The following is an 18852-nucleotide window of genomic DNA, read 5'->3' as shown; positions in this document are numbered from 1 at the left end:
GCTGGGAAAATATCAATAACCTCAGATATGTGGATGGTACTGCCTCTTATGGCAGAAAATGAAGCAGAACTGAAGAGCCTCTTGATGAAAGTGAAAGAGGAGAGAAAAAGCTGGTTTAAAACTCAACATTTAAAAACTGAGATCACTGCATCCAGTCCTGTCACTTCCTGGCAAATAATTTGGGAAATAACGGAAATGGTGACAGACTTTATTTTCTTGGGCTCCAAAATCACTGCATATGGTGACTGCAGCCATGAAATTAAAAGATGTTTGCTCGTTGGAAGAGATGCTGTGACAAACCTAGGCAGCATATTAAAAGCAGAGACATTACTTATGGACGAAGGTCCATCTAGTCAAAGCTATGCTTTTTCCAGTAGCTATGTATGAATTTGAGATTGGACCATAAAAGAAATCTGAGCCCCAAAGAATTGATGCTTTTGAATTGTGGTGTTGAAGAAGCCTCTTGAGAGTCCCTTGGACTGCAAGGAGATCCAACCAGTCTATCCTAAAGAAAATCACTCCTGTATATTCATTGGAAGGACTGATGCTGAAGCTGAAGCTCAAATACTTTGGCCACCTGACACGATGCACTGACTCATTTGAAAAGACCCTGATGCTGGGAAAGATGGCAGGAGGAAAAGGGGACGACAGAGGATGATATGGTTGGATGGCATCACCGACTCAATGAACATGAGTTTGAGCAAGCTTCAGGAGTTGTTGATGGACAGAAAAGCCTGGCTTGCTGCAGTCCATGGGGTTGCAAAGAGTTGCAACTGAACTGACTGAACTGATGTGTCTCACTCTACATCACTCTCACCATGGGAGGAAAGCCTATAGGGAAACTGAGGGCTCTGTTGTGTTTGTATCAGGGATACAGGCTTGCCAGAGCCAATTGTTCAATGGTCAGGATTTTTTTAGCTGTTTGTTAAGCTCTTGGTGGCTTCCCTGAAGCTTCAATTGGTAGAGAATCTTCCCGCAATACAGGAGATCCCCAGTTCGATTCCTGGGTCGGGAAGATCCTCTGGAGAAGGGATATGCTACTCGCTGCAGTATTCTTCGGCTTCTCTTGTGGCTTAGCTGGTAAAGAATCCACCTGCAATGTGGTTGATCTGGGTTCAATCCCTGGGTTGGGAAGATCCCTTGAAGAAGGGAAAGGCCACCCACTCCAGTATTCTTGCCTGAGAATTCCATGGACTGTACAGTCCATAGCGTTGCAAAGAGTCAGGCATGAACTGAATGACTTTCACTTTCCTTTTAAGCTCGTGGTAGCTTCAAACCAGTAGATGTTCCTGCCAGAGTATTGACGCCTCCCATGCTTGTGCTGCCCCATCCTGTCTGTGCGGCTGAGGCAGTGAGAACTGCAGGTAGGAGACTTGGTACCTGAACACACAGCTGGAGTCCACTGTTGGTGATAAAACTGAGTAGCATCTGTCTTTACTTCCCAAAGCACACACTCGTCAAAACCTGGGAGGAGCTGCTGGAAGGGCTGTTTCTACCTTCCCAGTGCACCCATGGGCAGATGGAAGACCTCCGCTAGCACAAGCCAGTCCGTGGGGAGGGAACACAGAGGCACCCAGGAAGAGGGAGGAGTGTGTGGGCCTCGTGTGAAGGGCCCTGTCCTCCTCCATCCTCCCGGAAGTGGATGTCTGGATGAGCTCAGCTCACTTCCTGCTCAAATGTTGTGGTCTCCCAGGAGGCTCACCCTGAGATCCTGAGGGTGTGCAAAGATGGGAGAGGGGACTTCAGTCTGAAGTATGAGCAAATATAAAGTTTCTGAGGAATGAAGGCACAGGGAAGGTTTCAGGCTTACCTAGTAGCCAGTAATCATGTGTGTTGCCAATTCTTTTCTACTGTGACCATCTCCTTTTCCTCATTTGAGTTGGGAAAAGGATATAGTTTGACCAATAGGCCACTGGGCAATACCTGGACTGTGAAACCAGGTTTCACAGAGGCCCACCTCTCCTTCCTTCTCCAAGGCTGATGTGTAACCAGCACTATCCATCCACCTGACACCTTCCGAGGGGGCCTGGCCAAGTCCCCAAGGGTCCCATAGGAAAACTGAGACCAAAACAACCCCAGAAGTCACAACTACATGATAATTCCTCCTGAAACTTGTACAAGAATTTCCTTCTTGGCTTGTGACCCGTCTATTGCTTTGGTCCATTATCCTTTCAGCCAGCTGTGTTCTCAAAACCCCACACACTGGCCACCACATCGTGGTGTCCCTACCAGGGCATGGGACAGGAATTCACTTGAGGTCAAATTGGAAGAGACTTCCTGAAGGCTGCGGGACCCAAGATGAGGAGGTGCTGAATCTCCTTGGACATCAGTGAAGGCTTCCTAAGGGGAAGTTCAGGGCAAGCAGAGGGATCAGGGGCAGAGATGGGAGACGAGCAGGTGGCTCTGAGGTGCCTGAGTGTTTGGGATGTACAGGGGAGCCTGACACCCGAGGCCTGCAGGCAGGAGGGAGAGGACAACGCCGAGCATCAAGCTCCAAACCTTGTTGCCCTTGACTCAAGGCGGCAGGTGAAATGGTCAAATCAGTGGTTTGCAGGACCCCTAGACAATGGTGTGGAGGGTGGACAGTGGTCAGGGGACAGCTAGGAACATGCTCTCTAGAAGCTGCATAAAGAAAAGGCTTTAACCTAACCTAATTATTTGGTGAGGACTGTCCATCCTTTGGTTGCCTTCACTGTGAGAGAGAACAAAGAACTGTGGTCATGATACAGACGACACTTCCTCATAGTTGGGGAGGTACCAGGGTAACATCCCAGGCATCTGGCCTTAGGAAATATATGACTGAGAAAGTAATCAGAAGAATCCAGAAGAGGGGACAGATGGAGCCAAGCTCCTGACTGGCTGAGAACTGAGCCCAGAGGACAGGATGGTGTGGCCTTGATGCCTGCCTTGGTACTGGCTTGGGGGGCAGTTAGGCTCTAGGCATGATGGTACTGTCAATCATTCGTGAAAGTTGTTGAGTGCCTGCTGGCCAAGAGCCTTGAGCAGGAGATTTATTATTGAATAGACTCCTTTAAGGGCTTCCCATGTGAAGCTAGTGGTAAAGAACTCGCCTGCCAGTTTAGGAGATGTAAGACATATGGGTTTGATCCCTGGATGTGGGAGATCCCCTGCAGAAGGGCATGGCAACCCACTCCAGTATTCTTGCCTGGAGAACCCCATGGACAGAGGAGCCTGGTGGGCTACAGTCCATGGGGTCACAGAGAGTTGGACATGCTGAAGTGACTTAGCATGCACACATGCAAAGTCCTTTAAACTGTTGTTCAGGTGTGCGAGTGTAAGACAGATCTCTTAAGGACTCAAGCATTTTGAGCAAGCCTGACGGGGACACTCCCCAGGGTGTCCAGAAGAGACCAAGGAGTTGTCAGGGAGACCCTGTCTTCACCTTGCACAGGGGCCTCCCTGCCCACTGCCCAGAAATCCCGTGAAGCAACAGCAGGGGCTGAGGCAAGTCCACCTCACACCCTGGGAGGAGGCCAGGGATGGGGCAGGTCAGGAAGACTCCTGGTTAAGCCTTTGCATCAGGGCCCAGGCTGAGCAGAAAAGGAGGGTCCCTCGGGCTGGGAGGAGGCAGACTGGGCACCATGGAGACCCAGAGGGCCAGCCTCTCGCTGGGGCGGTGGTCACTGTGGCTCCTGCTCCTGGGACTAGTGCTGCCCTCGGCCAGCGCCAGGCCCTCAGCTACAGGGAGGCTGTGCTTCGTGCTGTCAATCAGCTCAGTGAACAGTCCTCAGAAGCTAATCTTTACCGCCTCCTGGAGCTAGACCCGCCTCCCAAGGATGTGAGTTGGGGAGGGGGCTGTCTAGGTGAGGGGCAGGGAGACAGATCAGAGAAGGAAAAGTGAGCCTGAACCCAGTTTCCCCCCTGCTTTAATCCATCACCAGGATGAAGATCTGGGCACTCGAAAGCCTGTGAGCTTCACGGTGAAGGAGACTCTGCCCCAGAATGACTCAGCAGCCTGTGGAGCAGTGTGACTTCCAGGAGAAAGGGGTGAGGCTGGGAGTAGGGTCAATGTTTCCCAGGGAGCTGAACAGGGGGCTTCTGGGAAGGTTTCCTGTCCCTGGGGTGAGGCTGGGAGGTTATGGCTCTGGGGATCCGGTTTGATCTGAGCCTCTCCTTCCAGTGGGTGAAACAGTGTGTGGGGACAGTCACCCTGGACCTGTCCAATGACCAGTTTGACCTAAACTGCAATGAGGTGAGTGGCCCCTTCTGGACTGGGGGGTTTCTAGGGAAGGTAGTGTGTGGAACATCCTTTATACCAATGACCTGCTGCCCCATCCAGGGCAGAGAGAGCCCCTCCTACCCTGGCCCCTCCTTCCCTAAGCCCCAGGTCTCCAGCCCTGGGGCTGCCTCGCTTAAAGCAGGGGTTCTCTACTGGGGTTTCCATCTGGGAACTGACATGAGATAGATCCTCAGGACCCACTCAGACTTCCTGAATCTGACACTGGGGTGGGGCCCAGCCATTTGGATTTTCACAAGACCTCCAGGGAATTGTGACTGAGCTCAGTTTGTGACACGCTGACTGCAGTCAAGGGTTTTCAGCCTCTGCTCTCATCCAGCTTTGCTGGAATGTGCTTATGACCCTGGGAAGCCCCATGCCATCTGTGGCCCTCAGTTTCCTCTCTGTCTGTAGTGTGGAGATTCAACCACATGCTCCAAGGGTCACAGCTGGAACGTGACCTGGGGTTCCAAGGCTCCTTGGGCAGCCTGGGAAGGTCGAGGTGTGTGTGTGTGGGGGGTGTGTCAAGGGTTAATCTTGAGTCAGTCCCAAAAGAAACCTGTGTCTTCTTGTTTCACAGTTTCAGAGTGTCGGGATACGCTGGCCGTGGCCAGTCTGGCTTGGACACAGAATCCGAGGTTGATGGAGAAGGACTGTCGGATCCTGAACCTGGGGAAGACTCCTAAGTGTCTGATTTGTTCTGATTCAGGCTTCTGGACAGTGAAAATAAATTCTTGTGAAAACAGCTTCCTCCAGGCTTTAATTCCACTTGTCTCCCCTTCGCCCACTTATCAGGACCATATCCCTAACTCTGGGAGGCCCCCCACGAATGTGTGTGCATCTATGTGTATGTGTCTATGTGTGTGTGTGTGATCACTCCTGTGAGCACAGAGAAGCATGAGGCTCCTGTTCCTTCCAGGAGGGCACGGGGGAGGCAGCAGCCCCAGGAGCTCCAGGACAGTGTCCCCACCCTTGGGTCCCTCCTGAGCCCTTCAGCCGCCCCTGCCCTCCTCCTCCAACACCCAGTAGGACGTACGGAGACCTGCTGTGTGTGCAGTGCTGGTGGGAATGCTGCTCCTGCTCACGTGGAGCTGACAGTCCACGAGGGACCAGGCTTCTCGCCTTGTTAAACACTCACAGAGACGAAGTTCAGTCTCAGGGCTGAGCCTGCAGGTGCAACACCCAGGACATACTTACTTCTTGCCCTCAACAATGTTAATTCTGAAATAGCCCATCCCTCCTGGCTTTTCCTGTGGCGTTTAGCCTCAATACCGTTTCTTCAGCTGGGTCTCAGATGTCAGTGGTGGGTTTGTGCTTAGCGATCACATAGTATAAAAATTTGCACCATTAAAAAGAAGTATCCTGCTCATCGGGGTGAAGATTTCTCCATGAGGGCGTGAGAGACAGAGTGACACAGAGGTCACATGTCTATTTGCCTGTGTGTTTCAGACACTGCCCATGTCCTGCCCATTCCCCATTCTCTAGCTGACCTTTGCTCTGAGGCAGACAGAAAGCACTAGGGTGTTTGTATCAGGGAGCAGCTTCAACTAACCCCTGGGGGAACTTGCTGTAAAAACATCTCTTCCTCACTCCGTTGGGGGCCCACCTCCAGACGTATCACACCTCTGCCTGAGGTCCCCAGCTGGGTTGAGCTCCTGTCATCCACTTTAGTACCTGTTTATTGACATGTTTTCTTCTCACTCATGTCCTGCCCTGACCCCTCTGTCTACACTTTTGCTGGCTTTTTCTGGAATTACCTCGCAAACAAACTCCTTCCACTAAAGGCTTGCCTTCGGTCCCCTTCTGGGCCACTGTGAACCAAGACATATTCCCCTGTCTGAGAGGGACAGAGGGTAGGATCTCACAGAGCATTTACTTTGTTACCTGTCAGGCTTGTCTCCTCTTGGTGAGCAGGTGGGTTGATTGCAGACAAGTTAGAGGAACCTTGTGCATCTTCTCTACATCGCCATATGCTGTGGGGGGAAGCCCTACAAACGGAACTCAGAGCTGGGTTGTGTCTGTGCCCGAGGATCCAGGCTTGGTAGAGCCAAGTGTGAAATGGTCAGTTTTGTTTTTTGAGCTGGCTGTTACACTCTTGGTAGCTTGAAATCAGCCATGGTGGAAATTTTTACACCATGGAAACTGGCAAATGCTCCACATTAGGCCCGTCACCGCTGGCACATCCCAGCCCCACCGGAGAGACGGACCACCCATCAGGGTGACATGGCATCTGTGCAGGTCACTTCTGTTTTCAGTCGTTCCCCGTGATGGCCCGTCCTGCTCCCATGGTCATCCACCTGTAGCCTCGGGCCAGTCTCGTCCTTTCATATTCTACGTTGGCATTGACCTGATGTTCCTTGCTGTGGAGGAGGCTCTCAGCATGCGCAGGTAACCACTGAGAGCAGAAAGGGGTAGATGCTTACACTGGTTCCATCTGAATCCTAGAGCAGGGAGCTGAAGTGGTCCCTGGCAGGGAGGTCTGCAGGCCTACTCAGTGCATTCTAAGGGCATTGGCTTCTGAGTGTCTGCTGTTCCATCCCTGGACCTCTTACCCCCTGAGAGAACAAATATCAGATCCGTCCATTAATGGCTTTGAGCATCAGGCCAGGGCAGTGGTCACGAGAGGAGTGAAGAGCCTCTCTAGAGGCTGAGAGAGTGTGGGGCTGCCTGGGATGAGCTACTGAAGACAAGATGAGGCAAGTTGGTTCCCTGACAGGCTGGACCATGTGAGCATGGGTTGTGAGCGCACGGTCCCGGGCTGCTCAGCGCCTGGGTGTAGGTATGAGATGTGTGTGGGGGGAGATGACAGTTCAGTTTTGACCCCTTTGGTTGGGGGGGCCAGAGGGATGCTGATCTCTGGGTGGGGCGCTGGGCAGTAGGCATTGTTAGTGTCTCGCTCAGATCCTGTCACTGGGCGGCTGCCCTGAGGACCCCCAGCTGTTGGGACTGTGGGAGGTAGATGGTAATGGCTCATAGGTCCCCCTTCACAGCTGCCTTCACAGCTGCCCCCTCCCCAGGAGATGGCTGGGGTACTCTGTCTCCTCTGCACTTGGCCTGTGTAAGTGACTGCCTGTGAGGGACACGAAAGCCCAGCTCCCTCCTCAGTTAGTCCTAAAGCAGGGGTGCAACGCCAGTTCCAGGGCTTTTGGGGTGAGGTTTAAGCTCGTCTCAGGGTAGAGCACCTTCCTAAGGGAGGGTTTGGGTCACCCTGCTGAGTCTGCCATTTCCTAGTAAGGGGGGTCCTTGATTGAATGGTTTACCTGTGGGTCTCATTTTCCTCATCAACTGACCTACACAGAGAGCTGATGGGTGTTCCCAGAGGTCTGGGGGCACTGGTTGGGACTGGATTCTGCTTCTCCTTGCCCCAGAGTCTCATGGACAGGAAGGATGGCTGGGAGGAGCAAAGGAGGGGGCAATGCAGGATCAGGGCTCCTACCTGAGTTTGTTGGGTGCACGCGGGTTTCTCAAGGATCAGATGCAGAGTCGGGGACATGCTGGCTGGGGACAAGGGCTGTGCTGTCTTTCCTGAGAAGACCTCAGCCCTAACAGGCTGTGAGGACTAAGCCAGAAAAGCTGGTTGCTCAGGGCATGGAAGACATGCTCCTCACCATGGGAGGTGCCATCAAGGACCTCGCTGAGGACCCTACACAGAATTAGGGAGGATAGGGGAGGGGACTTCAGTCTGAAGTGTGAGCCAATGCAAAGGCCCAGAGGCAAGAAAGCAAAGGGAGGGTTTCAGGCTTACCTAATAGCCAGTAACCATGTGTATTGCTAGTTATTTTCTATTGTAATCATCTCCCTTTCCCTCTTTGACTTGGGAAAAGGATACAGCTTGACCAAGAGGCCACTGGGGCAAGACCTGGGCTGTGTAACCAGGTTGCACAGAGGCCTACCTCTCCTTCTCTCTCCAAGGCTAATGTGTAACCAGCACCATCCATCCAGCTGCCAGTTTCCAAGGGGCCCCAGCCAACTGCCCAGAGTCCCACAGGCCAACACATGCCAAGAGCTACCCCTGGCCTCCAGTCACATGGCCATCCCAAGGGAAGCCTTATAAGAATTAGCTTCATGGTCTCTGAGCTCTTCTAACACTTTGGCTGCTTGTATCTTCCATCTGTGCTCTCTACCACCCAGCACCAGCCCTCAAGCCTGGTGTCTCACCCACAGGACTGGACATGAGTCAAATGAGAAGAAACTTTCTGAGGGCTGTGAGAGCCAAGAGGAGGAGATTCTGAGTGTTCTTAGATGTCAGGGAAGACTTTCCAAGGAGGAAGGCCAGGGCAAGCAGGGGGACAAGGGGCACAGTTGGGAGATGAGCTGGAGGCTCCGACAGGCCTGAGTGATAGGGGGGGCCTGGGGCCTGAAACCTGAGGCCTGTAGGGTGGGGAGTGACGACAATAAAGAGACCCAACCATCCAGACCCTAATGCCCCTGGCTCAAGGAGGCGAGTGAAATGCCCAAATCAGTGATTTGCAGGAGCCCCCTAACTATAGTATGGAGGGCAGACAGTGGTCAGGGAAGAGCCAGGAACACAGAGGAGGACTTTGGGCATTCCGGCTCCCCCTTGGAGGAAAGAAGATGGGGTAGGACCAGGGCAGGGGTGGTGGGAGGTCTAGGAGTGTCCTCAGGAGGAAGAAGGAGCAGGTGGGGCCCCCAGGCTTCCAGCTCAGGGCTCCTGTGGCAGCACCCAGACAACAGCCCAGTGTGGACAACCAGGGTGTTCATGGAAGTCTTGAACCCAGACACAGACCAGTGATGTGTGTGAATGAGAACTTGTGTCTTGAAAAGGGAAGGGACAGCCCCTGGAACCTGTGAGAACTGGGAGGAGAAGCAGCCCAGATGCACCCGAGCCAGCCTTGCCTCCTAAGAGGAGACTCCCTGGAGGAGATTCAGTAGAACCCACAGAGGAGGAGGGGACCCAGGAGAGAAGCGGCAGGGGAGAATCAGTGTTTGGAGGACAGATGTACTCTACAGCCCGTGAAGGTACAGATAAGGCTTGAGTGTGGCCCCTGTACTTAGGGAGGGCTGTCCAGCCTGTGATGGCCTGAGTGTGAAACAGAGCAAAGAAGTGTGCAGATGACCATTTCTCAGGCCAGATGAGAGGCAGTCAAAGCAATAGGCCAGGTTTGGTGGGTTCTGGGGAGAGGACATTTTTAGACTGAGAAAAGCAATGCAGAGGAATCCAGGAGAGGGGACAAATGGAACTCACTGTCTGAGGGCTGGACAAAGAGATGATGATGTGGGCCTTGTATCTACCTAGGGACTGGCTGGTGTGTACATCTTGAGATGCGGCACTGTCATCCACGCACCAAATGTTAAGTGACTCTCTACTGGGTTCCAGGCAGTGCCAAGAGGTGGAGGCTGACTGCTGAATACACACCTTTACCCCGGATCATGAGGGGCCCCTGGTGTGGACTCAGAAGGGATGTAGACAGTGCCTGGTCCCTCCCTTTCCTGGACGACTCAACCCCTTTGAGAAACCCTGACACTTCCCTAGGACCCCAGGAAAGGCCGAGATATTGTCAGGGAGATGGGGAAACCCTTTCTTCACCTTGCACAGGGGCCTCCCTGCTGACTGCCCAGAAATCCCCTGAAGCAACAGCAAAGCCTGAGGCAAGTCCACCTCGCACCCTGGGAGGAGGCCAGGGATGGGGCGCCTCACGTTGAGTCTTTGCATCAGGCCCAGGCTGAGCATAAAAGGAGGGTCCCTCGGGCTGGGAGGAGGCAGACTGGGCACCATGGAGACCCAGAGGGCCAGCCTCTCCCTGGGGCGCTGTTCGCTGTGGCTCCTGCTGCTGGGATTAGCGCTGCCCTCGGCCAGCGCCCAGGTCCTCAGCTACAGGGAGGCCGTGCTTCGTGCTGTGGATCAGCTCAATGAGCAGTCCTCAGAACCCAACATTTACCGTCTTCTCGAGCTGGACCAGCCTCCTCAGGATGTGAGCCAGGGAGGGGGCTGGGGAAGGGACCCTCTGGGTGGGGGAGCAGGGACACAGAGCAGAGAAGGAAGCCTGAGCCCGAGCCCAGTCTCCCCACTCTGATCCTCCAGCAGGATGAAGACCCGGACAGCCCGAAGCGGGTGAGCTTCAGGGTGAAGGAGACCGTGTGTCCCAGGACCACCCAGCAACCCCCGGAGCAGTGTGACTTCAAGGAGAATGGGGTGAGCCTGGGGCTGGGGGCGCGGGAGGCTGCTTGCCAGACTGCTGAACAGCGGGCGTCGAGCAAGGTTCCCGGCCCCTGATGTGAGCCTGGGAGCTTATGGCCTGGGGGTGGGTGGTTCCATTTGACCTTGAGCCTGCCCTTCCAGCTGCTGAAACGGTGTGAGGGGACAGTCACCCTGGACCAGGTCAGGGGGAACTTCGACATCACCTGTAATAATGTAAGTGGCCCCTTCTGTACTGTGGGAACTGCTGTGGGGGGGGGGGTTGTGGAACTTGCTTTGCTCCGACGACCCACTGCCCCATCCAGGGCAGAGAAAGGCCCTCCTATCTGCCCCTTTCCTCCCCGAGCCCCAGGTCTCCAGTCCTGGCTGTGTGTCCCTAGAGCAGCGGTTCTCCTGGGGTCCCCACCCAGAGAACTTGTCAGCAAGGCAGATTCGCAGCCCCACTCAGACCACCTGAGTTGGACTCTGGGGTGGGGTCTGACCACTGGTCTTTTCCCAGGAATACCAGGGATTCTGACCGTGCTAAAGCTTTGAGAGTCACGAGCCCTCAGCCTCTGCTCCCTTCCAGCTTTGCTGGGATGGGCTTGTGACGCTGGGAAGCCCTTGTCTTCCCTCAGTCTCTTCATCTCTTTGTGAGTGTGGGGACTCCATCTCATGTTCCAACTATCACAGCCAGAGGGGAACTTGTGCCCCGAGGATCCTGTGTGTGACCCTGAAAAAGGAAGGGCCGGGTGGGGAGGGATCTTGGCTTGATGGTGATGCAGTACCAGCAAGCAACCTGTGTTTTTCTTGTTTCACAGCACCAGAGCATCAGGATTACAAAGCAACCGTGGGCACCACCACAGGCAGCCCGAATATGTCGCATCATATTTCTAAGGGTTTGCAGATAATCAGCTCTTGTAGATTTCTGTCACAAGCCAGCAAAGAGTCCTAAGGGTTTTCTTACTCGGCCTCAAGCTACTGGATCTGAAAAATAAACTCTTGTGACATGATATCCTCCAGGTCTCAATTTCATTGTCTCCCCTCCTCACCGTTACCAAGAAACAATCTTGACCAATTCCATATCTCGTGTGTGTGTCTATGTGTCTGTGTGTGTGTCCTTGAGTGTGTGTGTGTCCTTGAGTGTATGTGTGTGTGAGATCACTCCTGTGAACACGGAGAAGGGTGAGGCCCCTGTTCCATCCACGAGGGAGGCAGGAGCCTCAGGAGCTCCAGGACAGCGTCTCCATCCTTGGGCGCCTCCCGAGCCCTTCACCCAGCCCTGCCCTTCTCCTCCAACACCCAGTGGGACCTAAGGAGACCTGCTGTGTGTGCAGTGCGGGTGGGAATGCTGCTCCTGCTCTCATGGAGCTGACAGTCCACGAGGGCCACGCTTCTCACCTTGTGAAGCACTTAGAGAGACGCAGTTGAGTCTCAGGGCTCAGCCTGCAGGTGTAAGGCCCATGAGTCTCATGGACATGACGCTGGCTGGAAGGAGCAGAGGAGGGGGCGATGCAGGATCAGGGCTCATACCTGAGTTGGCTGGGGAAAAGGTGCATGCGGATTTCTGAAGGACCCGGTGCCGAGGCGGGGGCAACCACTTTAAGATGAGGACCGTGATGTCTTTCCTGAGCAGACCTCAGTTCCGACAGGCAGTGAGGACTAAACCAGGAAAGCCGGATGCTTTCACCTCTCACATCACTGGAAGTGCAGCCTGAGGACCCGGAAGTGGGCCCTCCTAAGGATCAGGGAAGGGCGGGGGAAGAGGGCTTCAGTCTGAAGAGTGGAACAGTGAAGGGCCCAGAGGCAGGAGAGCACAGAGAGGATTTCAGGGTTACCAGAACCAGTCACTACGTGTATTGCTGATTATGCTCTATTGTAATCAAGCCGCTTTCAGCCTTTGATTTGGGAAAAGGATACAACTTGACCACAGTCCAGGGTCAAACCTGGAGAAGGAAAGCAGGGTGCACAGAAGCCCACCTCTCATTCCTCTCCAAGGCTGAGTGTGTAACCACCACCATCCATCCGAGCTGCCATCTTCCGTGGTGTCCCAGACAATTGTCCCCAGTCCCAGAGGCCCACAGAGGCCATGAGCTACCCCTGAGCTGCAGTCACGTGGCCATCCCGAGGGAAACTGGATTAGAATTTGCTTCACGGCCTCTGGGCCCCTTTAATATTTTGGCTTATTATCTCTCCCGGTTGTACTCCCTCCACACCCCAGCGCTGGCCACTCTACTTGGTGACTTGTCCAGATGACTGGACATGGAGTCACTTGGGGGTCAAATTAGAAGGGATGTCCTGAAGACTGACGTCCTATGTCAGAAAAGAGGAGGAGGTGCCTTCTGTGCCTGCAGATGCCTGAAGGCTTCCCAAGGACGTAAAGCAGGGCAAGCAGAGAGATATCAGGGGCCGAGATGTGGGGAGGAGCAGGAGGCTCTGAGTGGCCTGAGGGATTTGGGTGAGTGGGATAGCCTGACACCCGAGGCCCGCAAGTCTGGGGTGAGGAAAACTGAGAATAACAACCATCTAGGCCCTGATGCCAGGGCGGGGGCTTGTAGGGTTGGGAGGCAGGGGGTGAAACGGTCAAATGGGCAGTGTGTTGGAGCCCTAGAAAATAGCATGGAGGGTGAACAGTGGTCAGGGAGAAGCTGGTATTCGAGGAAGGTGGAGTCTGGAGGTTGTGGTTCACTGAGAGGAGAGAAGACGGGGTAGGCCCAGGGTAGGGGTGCTGGGAGGTCAGGGGAGTATCCTCAGGAGAAAGAAGGAGCAAGAGGCTCCATGGGGCCTGATGGGATGGGCTGGCTGGGGCAGCCTGGCACCCGAGGCCCAAAAGTCTGGGGTGACGAAAACTAAGGGCAGCAAATGTCTATGCGCTAATGCCAGGTAGCGGGCAGTGTGGGCTCCAGAATCAGGGGGTAAAATGATCAAATGGGTAGTGTGTTGGAGCCCTAGAAAATGGCGTGGAGGGTGGACAGTGGTCAGGTAGAACCTGGCTTTCGGGGAAGGTGGAGTCTACACGTTGTGGCTGCACTGAGAGGAGAGAAGACAGGGTAGGCCCAGGGCATGGGAGCTGGGAGGTCAGGGGAGTGTCCTCAGGAGGAAGAAGGAGCAGGTGGGGCTCCCAGGCTTCCAGCTCAGGGCTCCTGCGGCAGCACCCAGCCAGTAGCCCAATGTGGACCACCAGGCTCTTCATGGGAGTCTTGAACCCAGAGGCAAAGCCCAGTATGTGTGTGATGGGCACTGGTGTCTTGAGAAGGGCCGTCCCCAGAAACGTGTGAGGACGGGGAGGAGAAGCAGCCAGGATGCTCCTGAGCCAGCCCTGCCTCCTAAGAGGAGACTCCCTGGAGGAGAGTCAGCAGGAGCCCCCAGGGAGGAGGCGGGGACCCAGGAGAGCAGGGATGGGGAGAATTGGTCAGGGGCAAGTTCAGGAGGACAGATAAGACAAGGCTTGAGTGTGGCCTCTGAATCTAGGGAGGGCTGCTCAGCCTGTGATGGGCTTGAATGAGAGCCTGCAAAGAATTGGTGTAGGTGGTGTAGATACCCTTTCCTCAAGCTCTGCCGGAGTAGGGCCAGGACAATAGGCCATGTTTAGTGGGGTCGAAGGCCAGGACATTTTTAAACTGAGAAAAGCAATGCAGAGGAATCCAGGAGAGGGGACAAATGGAGCTCACTGTCTGAGGCACGGGCACTGAGAAAAGGCTGGTGTGGGCCTTGTGTCTCCCTAGGGACTGGCTGGTGTGTACATCTTGAGATGCGGCACTGTCATCCACGCACCAAATGTTAAGTGACTCTCTACTGGGTTTCAGGCAGTGCCAAGAGGTGGAGGCTGACTGCTGAATACACACCTTTACCCCGGATCATGAGGGGCCCCTGGTGTGGACTCAGAAGGGATGTAGACAGTGCCTGGTCCCTCCCTCTCCTGGACGACTCAACCCCTTTGAGAAACCCTGACACTTCCCTAGGACCCCAGGAAAGCCCGAGATATTGTCAGGGAGATGGGGAAACCCTTTCTTCACCTTGCACAGGGGCCTCCCTGCCGACTGCCCAGAAATCCCCTGAAGCAACAGCAAAGCCTGAGGCAAGTCCACCTCGCACCCTGGGAGGAGGCCAGGGATGGGGCGCCTCACGTTCAGTCTTTGCATCAGGCCCAGGCTGAGCATAAAAGGAGGGTCCCTCGGGCTGGGAGGAGGCAGACTGGGCACCATGGAGACCCAGAGGGCCAGCCTCTCCCTGGGGCGCTGTTCGCTGTGGCTCCTGCTGCTGGGATTAGCGCTGCCCTCGGCCAGCGCCCAGGTCCTCAGCTACAGGGAGGCCGTGCTTCGTGCTGTGGATCAGCTCAATGAGCAGTCCTCAGAACCCAACATTTACCGTCTTCTCGAGCTGGACCAGCCTCCTCAGGATGTGAGCCAGGGAGGGGGCTGGGGAAGGGACCCTCTGGGTGGGGGAGCAGGGACACAGAGCAGAGAAGGAAGCCTGAGCCCGAGCCCAGTCTCCCCACTCTGATCCTCCAGCAGGATGAAGACCCGGACAGCCCGAAGCGGGTGAGCTTCAGGGTGAAGGAGACCGTGTGTCCCAGGACTACCCAGCAACCCCCGGAGCAGTGTGACTTCAAGGAGAATGGGGTGAGCCTGGGGCTGGGGGCGCGGGAGGCTGCTTGCCAGACTGCTGAACAGCGGGCTTCGAGCAAGGTTCCCGGCCCCTGGTGTGAGCCTGGGAGCTTATGGCCTGGGGGTGGGTGGTTCCATTTGACCTTGAGCCTGCCCTTCCAGCTGCTGAAACGGTGTGAGGGGACAGTCACCCTGGACCAGGTCAGGGGGAACTTCGACATCACCTGTAATAATGTAAGTGGCCCCTTTCTGTACTGTGGGAACTGCTGTGGGGGTGGGGGGGGGGTTGTGGAACTTCCTTTGGACCAACGACCCACTGCCCCATCCAGGGCAGAGAAAGGCCCTCCTATCTGCCCCTTTCCTCCCCGAGCCCCAGGTCTCCAGTCCTGGCTGTGTGTCCCTAGAGCAGTGGTTCTCCTGGGGTCCCCACCCAGAGAACTTGTCAGCAAGGCAGATTCGCAGCCCCACTCAGACCACCTGAGTTGGACTCTGGGGTGGGGTCTGACCACTGGTCTTTTCCCAGGAATACCAGGGATTCTGACCGTGCTAAAGCTTTGAGAGTCACGAGCCCTCAGCCTCTGCTCCCTTCCAGCTTTGCTGGGATGGGCTTGTGACTCTGGGAAGCCCTTGTCTTCCCTCAGTCTCTTCATCTCTTTGTGAGTGTGGGGATTCCATCTCATGTTCCAACTATCACAGCCAGAGGGGAACTTGTGCCCCGAGGATCCTGTGTGTGACCCTGAAAAAGGAAGGGCCGGGTGGGGAGGGATCTTGGCTTGATGGTGATGCAGTACCAGCAAGCAACCTGTGTTTTTCTTGTTTCACAGCACCAGAGCATCAGGATTACAAAGCAACCGTGGGCACCACCACAGGCAGCCCGAATATGTCGCATCATATTTCTAAGGGTTTGCAGATAATCAGCTCTTGTAGATTTCTGTCACAAGCCAGCAAAGAGTCCTAAGGGTTTTCTTACTCGGCCTCAAGCTACTGGATCTGAAAAATAAACTCTTGTGACATGATATCCTCCAGGTCTCAATTTCATTGTCTCCCCTCCTCACAGTTACCAAGAAACAATCTTGACCAATTCCATGTCTCGTGTGTGTGTCTATGTGTCTGTGTGTGTGTCCTTGAGTGTGTGTGTGTCCTTGAGTGTATGTGTGTGTGAGATCACTCCTGTGAACACGGAGAAGGGTGAGGCCCCTGTTCCATCCACGAGGGAGGCAGGAGCCTCAGGAGCTCCAGGACAGCGTCTCCATCCTTGGGCGCCTCCCGAGCCCTTCACCCAGCCCTGCCCTTCTCCTCCAACACCCAGTGGGACCTAAGGAGACCTGCTGTGTGTGCAGTGCGGGTGGGAATGCTGCTCCTGCTCTCATGGAGCTGACAGTCCACGAGGGCCACGCTTCTCACCTTGTGAAGCACTTAGAGAGACGCAGTTGAGTCTCAGGGCTCAGCCTGCAGGTGTAAGGCCCATGAGTCTCATGGACATGACGCTGGCTGGAAGGAGCAGAGGAGGGGCGATGCAGGATCAGGGCTCATACCTGAGTTGGCTGGGGAAAAGTGCATGCGGATTTCTGAAGGACCCGGTGCCGAGGCGGGGCAACCACTTTAAGATGAGGACCGTGATGTCTTTCCTGAGCAGACCTCAGTTCCGACAGGCAGTGAGGACTAAACCAGGAAAGCCGGATGCTTTCACCTCTCACATCACTGGAAGTGCAGCCTGAGGACCCGGAAGTGGGCCCTCCTAAGGATCAGGGAAGGGCGGGGGAAGAGGGCTTCAGTCTGAAGAGTGGAACAGTGAAGGGCCCAGAGGCAGGAGAGCACAGAGAGGATTTCAGGGTTACCAGAACCAGTCACTACGTGTATTGCTGATTATGCTCTATTGTAATCAAGCCGCTTTCAGCCTTTGATTTGGGAAAAGGATACAACTTGACCACAGTCCAGGGTCAAACCTGGAGAAGGAAAGCAGGGTGCACAGAAGCCCACCTCTCGTTCCTCTCCAAGGCTGAGTGTGTAACCACCACCATCCATCCGAGCTGCCATCTTCCGTGGTGTCCCAGACAATTGTCCCCAGTCCCAGAGGCCCACAGAGGCCATGAGCTACCCCTGAGCTGCAGTCACGTGGCCATCCCGAGGGAAACTGGATTAGAATTTGCTTCACGGCCTCTGGGCCCCTTTAATATTTTGGCTTATTATCTCTCCCGGTTGTACTCCCTCCACACCCCAGCGCTGGCCACTCTACTTGGTGACTTGTCCAGATGACTGGACATGGAGTCACTTGGGGGTCAAATTAGAAGGGATGTCCTGAAGACTGACGTCCTATGTCAGAAAAGAGGAGGAGGTGCCTTCTGTGCCTGCAGATGCCTGAAGGCTTCCCAAGGACGTAAAGCAGGGCAAGCAGAGAGATATCAGGGGCCGAGATGTGGGGAGGAGCAGGAGGCTCTGAGTGGCCTGAGGGATTTGGGTGGGTGGGACAGCCTGACACCCAAGGCCCGCAAGTCTGGGGTGAGGAAAACTAAGAATAGCAACCGTCTAGGCCCTGATGCCAGGGCGGGGGCTTGTAGGGTTGGGAGGCAGGGGGTGAAACGGTCAAATGGGCAGTGTGTTGGAGCCCTAGAAAATAGCATGGAGGGTGAACAGTGGTCAGGGAGAAGCTGGTATTCGAGGAAGGTGGAGTCTGGAGGTTGTGGTTCACTGAGAGGAGAGAAGACGGGGTAGGCCCAGTGCAGGGGTGCTGGGAGGTCAGGGGAGTATCCTCAGGAGGAAGAAGGAGCAGGTGGGGCTCCCAGGCTTCCAGCTCAGGGCGCCTGCAGCAGCTCCCAGCCCCTAGACCTGTGCAGACAAGCAGGCTTTTCATGGCAGTCTTGAAACCAGTGACAAAGTCCAGTATGTGTGTGATGGACACTGGTATCTTGAGAAGGGCTGTCCCCAGAAACGTGTGAGGACTGGGAGGAGAAGCAGCCTGGATGATTCTGAGCCAGCCATGCCTCCTAAGAGGAGAGTCCTTGGAGGAGAGTTAGCAGGAACCCCCAGGAAGGAGGGTACCCAGGAGGGCACAGCAAGAGAGAATTTGTCAGGGGCAAGTTCAGGAGGACAGGGGCTCCCCAGAACCTGTGGCGATAAGACAAGTCTTGAGTGTGGCCTCTGGATCTAGGGAGGGCTGCTCAGCCTGTGATGGGCTTGAATGTAAGCCAGCAAAGAACTGTTGGAGGTGGTGTAGGTAACACTTCCTCAGGCTCTTTTGGGGAGTGGCCAGGACAATAGGCCATGGTTTGTGGGGTCTGAGGACAAGACATTATTAGATAAAAGGAATGAAGAGGAATCCAGGAGAGGGGAGAATGAGACTCACTCTCTGAGGCCCGGGCACAGAGAAATAGATAGTGTGGGTTTTGTGTCTGCCTAAGGACTAGCTGTGTGTGTAAGTCTTAAGTTGTGAGTAGTACTGTCAAGCATCATTAAATGACTCCCTATTGGGTGTTAGGCAGTACTGAGAGCTGAAGGTTGAGTGCGCAATACACTTTTTTATCCTGAACCCTGAGAGACCGTAGAGGGGAAGCCAAGGAGATGTAGACAGTGCCTGGCCCTTCCGCCTCCTGGAGTACTCAATCCTCTTGGGCAAGCCTGCCTGTGACACTTCCCATGGACCCCAGGAGAGGCCGAGATATTGTCAGGGAGATGGAGAAACCCTTTCTTCACCTTGCACAGGGGCCTCCCTGCCCACTGCCTAGCAATCCCATGAAGCAACCGCAGGGATTAGGCAAGTCCACCTCACACCCCGGGAGGAGGGCAGGGATGGGGCAGGTCAGGAAGACTCCCGGTTGAGCCTTTGCATCAGGGCTCAGGTTGAGCATAAAAGGAGGGTCCCTTGGGCTGGGAGG

The 18852-nt window shown here is 55.0% G+C and overlaps 2 protein-coding genes and 1 pseudogene across 4 annotated transcripts; all 3 read left to right on the top strand.

Moving 5' to 3' along the window:
- Nucleotides 1–3602: 3602 nt before the first annotated feature.
- LOC114109383 (cathelicidin-4-like) lies at nucleotides 3603–4982 on the top strand (annotated as a pseudogene).
- Nucleotides 4983–9956: 4974 nt separating this feature from the next.
- Nucleotides 9957–11388, top strand: CATHL1B (procyclic dodecapeptide). 2 transcript variants are annotated; one of them, XM_027957971.3, is made up of 4 exons: nucleotides 9957–10170; nucleotides 10281–10391; nucleotides 10539–10610; nucleotides 11195–11388. In XM_027957971.3, exons 1-4 carry the CDS (start codon nucleotides 9973–9975, stop codon nucleotides 11282–11284), a joined length of 471 nt encoding a protein of 156 aa, XP_027813772.1. In that variant the 5' UTR covers nucleotides 9957–9972; the 3' UTR covers nucleotides 11285–11388. The 2 variants fall into 2 exon arrangements, with proteins under 2 accessions (XP_027813772.1, NP_001009772.1); NM_001009772.1 differs by having other exon boundaries at nucleotides 9973–10170; nucleotides 10284–10391; nucleotides 11195–11386.
- Nucleotides 11389–14560: 3172 nt separating this feature from the next.
- On the top strand, nucleotides 14561–15998 carry LOC114109381 (cathelicidin-1). 2 transcript variants are annotated; one of them, XM_027957970.3, is made up of 4 exons: nucleotides 14561–14774; nucleotides 14888–14995; nucleotides 15143–15214; nucleotides 15805–15998. In XM_027957970.3, the coding sequence occupies exons 1-4, from the start codon at nucleotides 14577–14579 to the stop codon at nucleotides 15892–15894; spliced, it is 468 nt and encodes a 155-aa protein (XP_027813771.1). In that variant the 5' UTR covers nucleotides 14561–14576; the 3' UTR covers nucleotides 15895–15998. The 2 variants fall into 2 exon arrangements, with proteins under 2 accessions (XP_027813771.1, XP_042092216.1); XM_042236282.2 differs by having other exon boundaries at nucleotides 14885–14995.
- The last annotated feature ends 2854 nt before the right edge of the window (nucleotides 15999–18852 follow it).

This window comes from Ovis aries, chromosome 19, assembly GCF_016772045.2.
Source record: "Ovis aries strain OAR_USU_Benz2616 breed Rambouillet chromosome 19, ARS-UI_Ramb_v3.0, whole genome shotgun sequence".
NCBI classification, from domain to species: domain Eukaryota; kingdom Metazoa; phylum Chordata; class Mammalia; order Artiodactyla; family Bovidae; genus Ovis; species Ovis aries.
The sequence above is the reverse complement of the archived record's forward strand: the minus strand, read 5'-3'. Positions and strand labels throughout refer to the sequence as shown.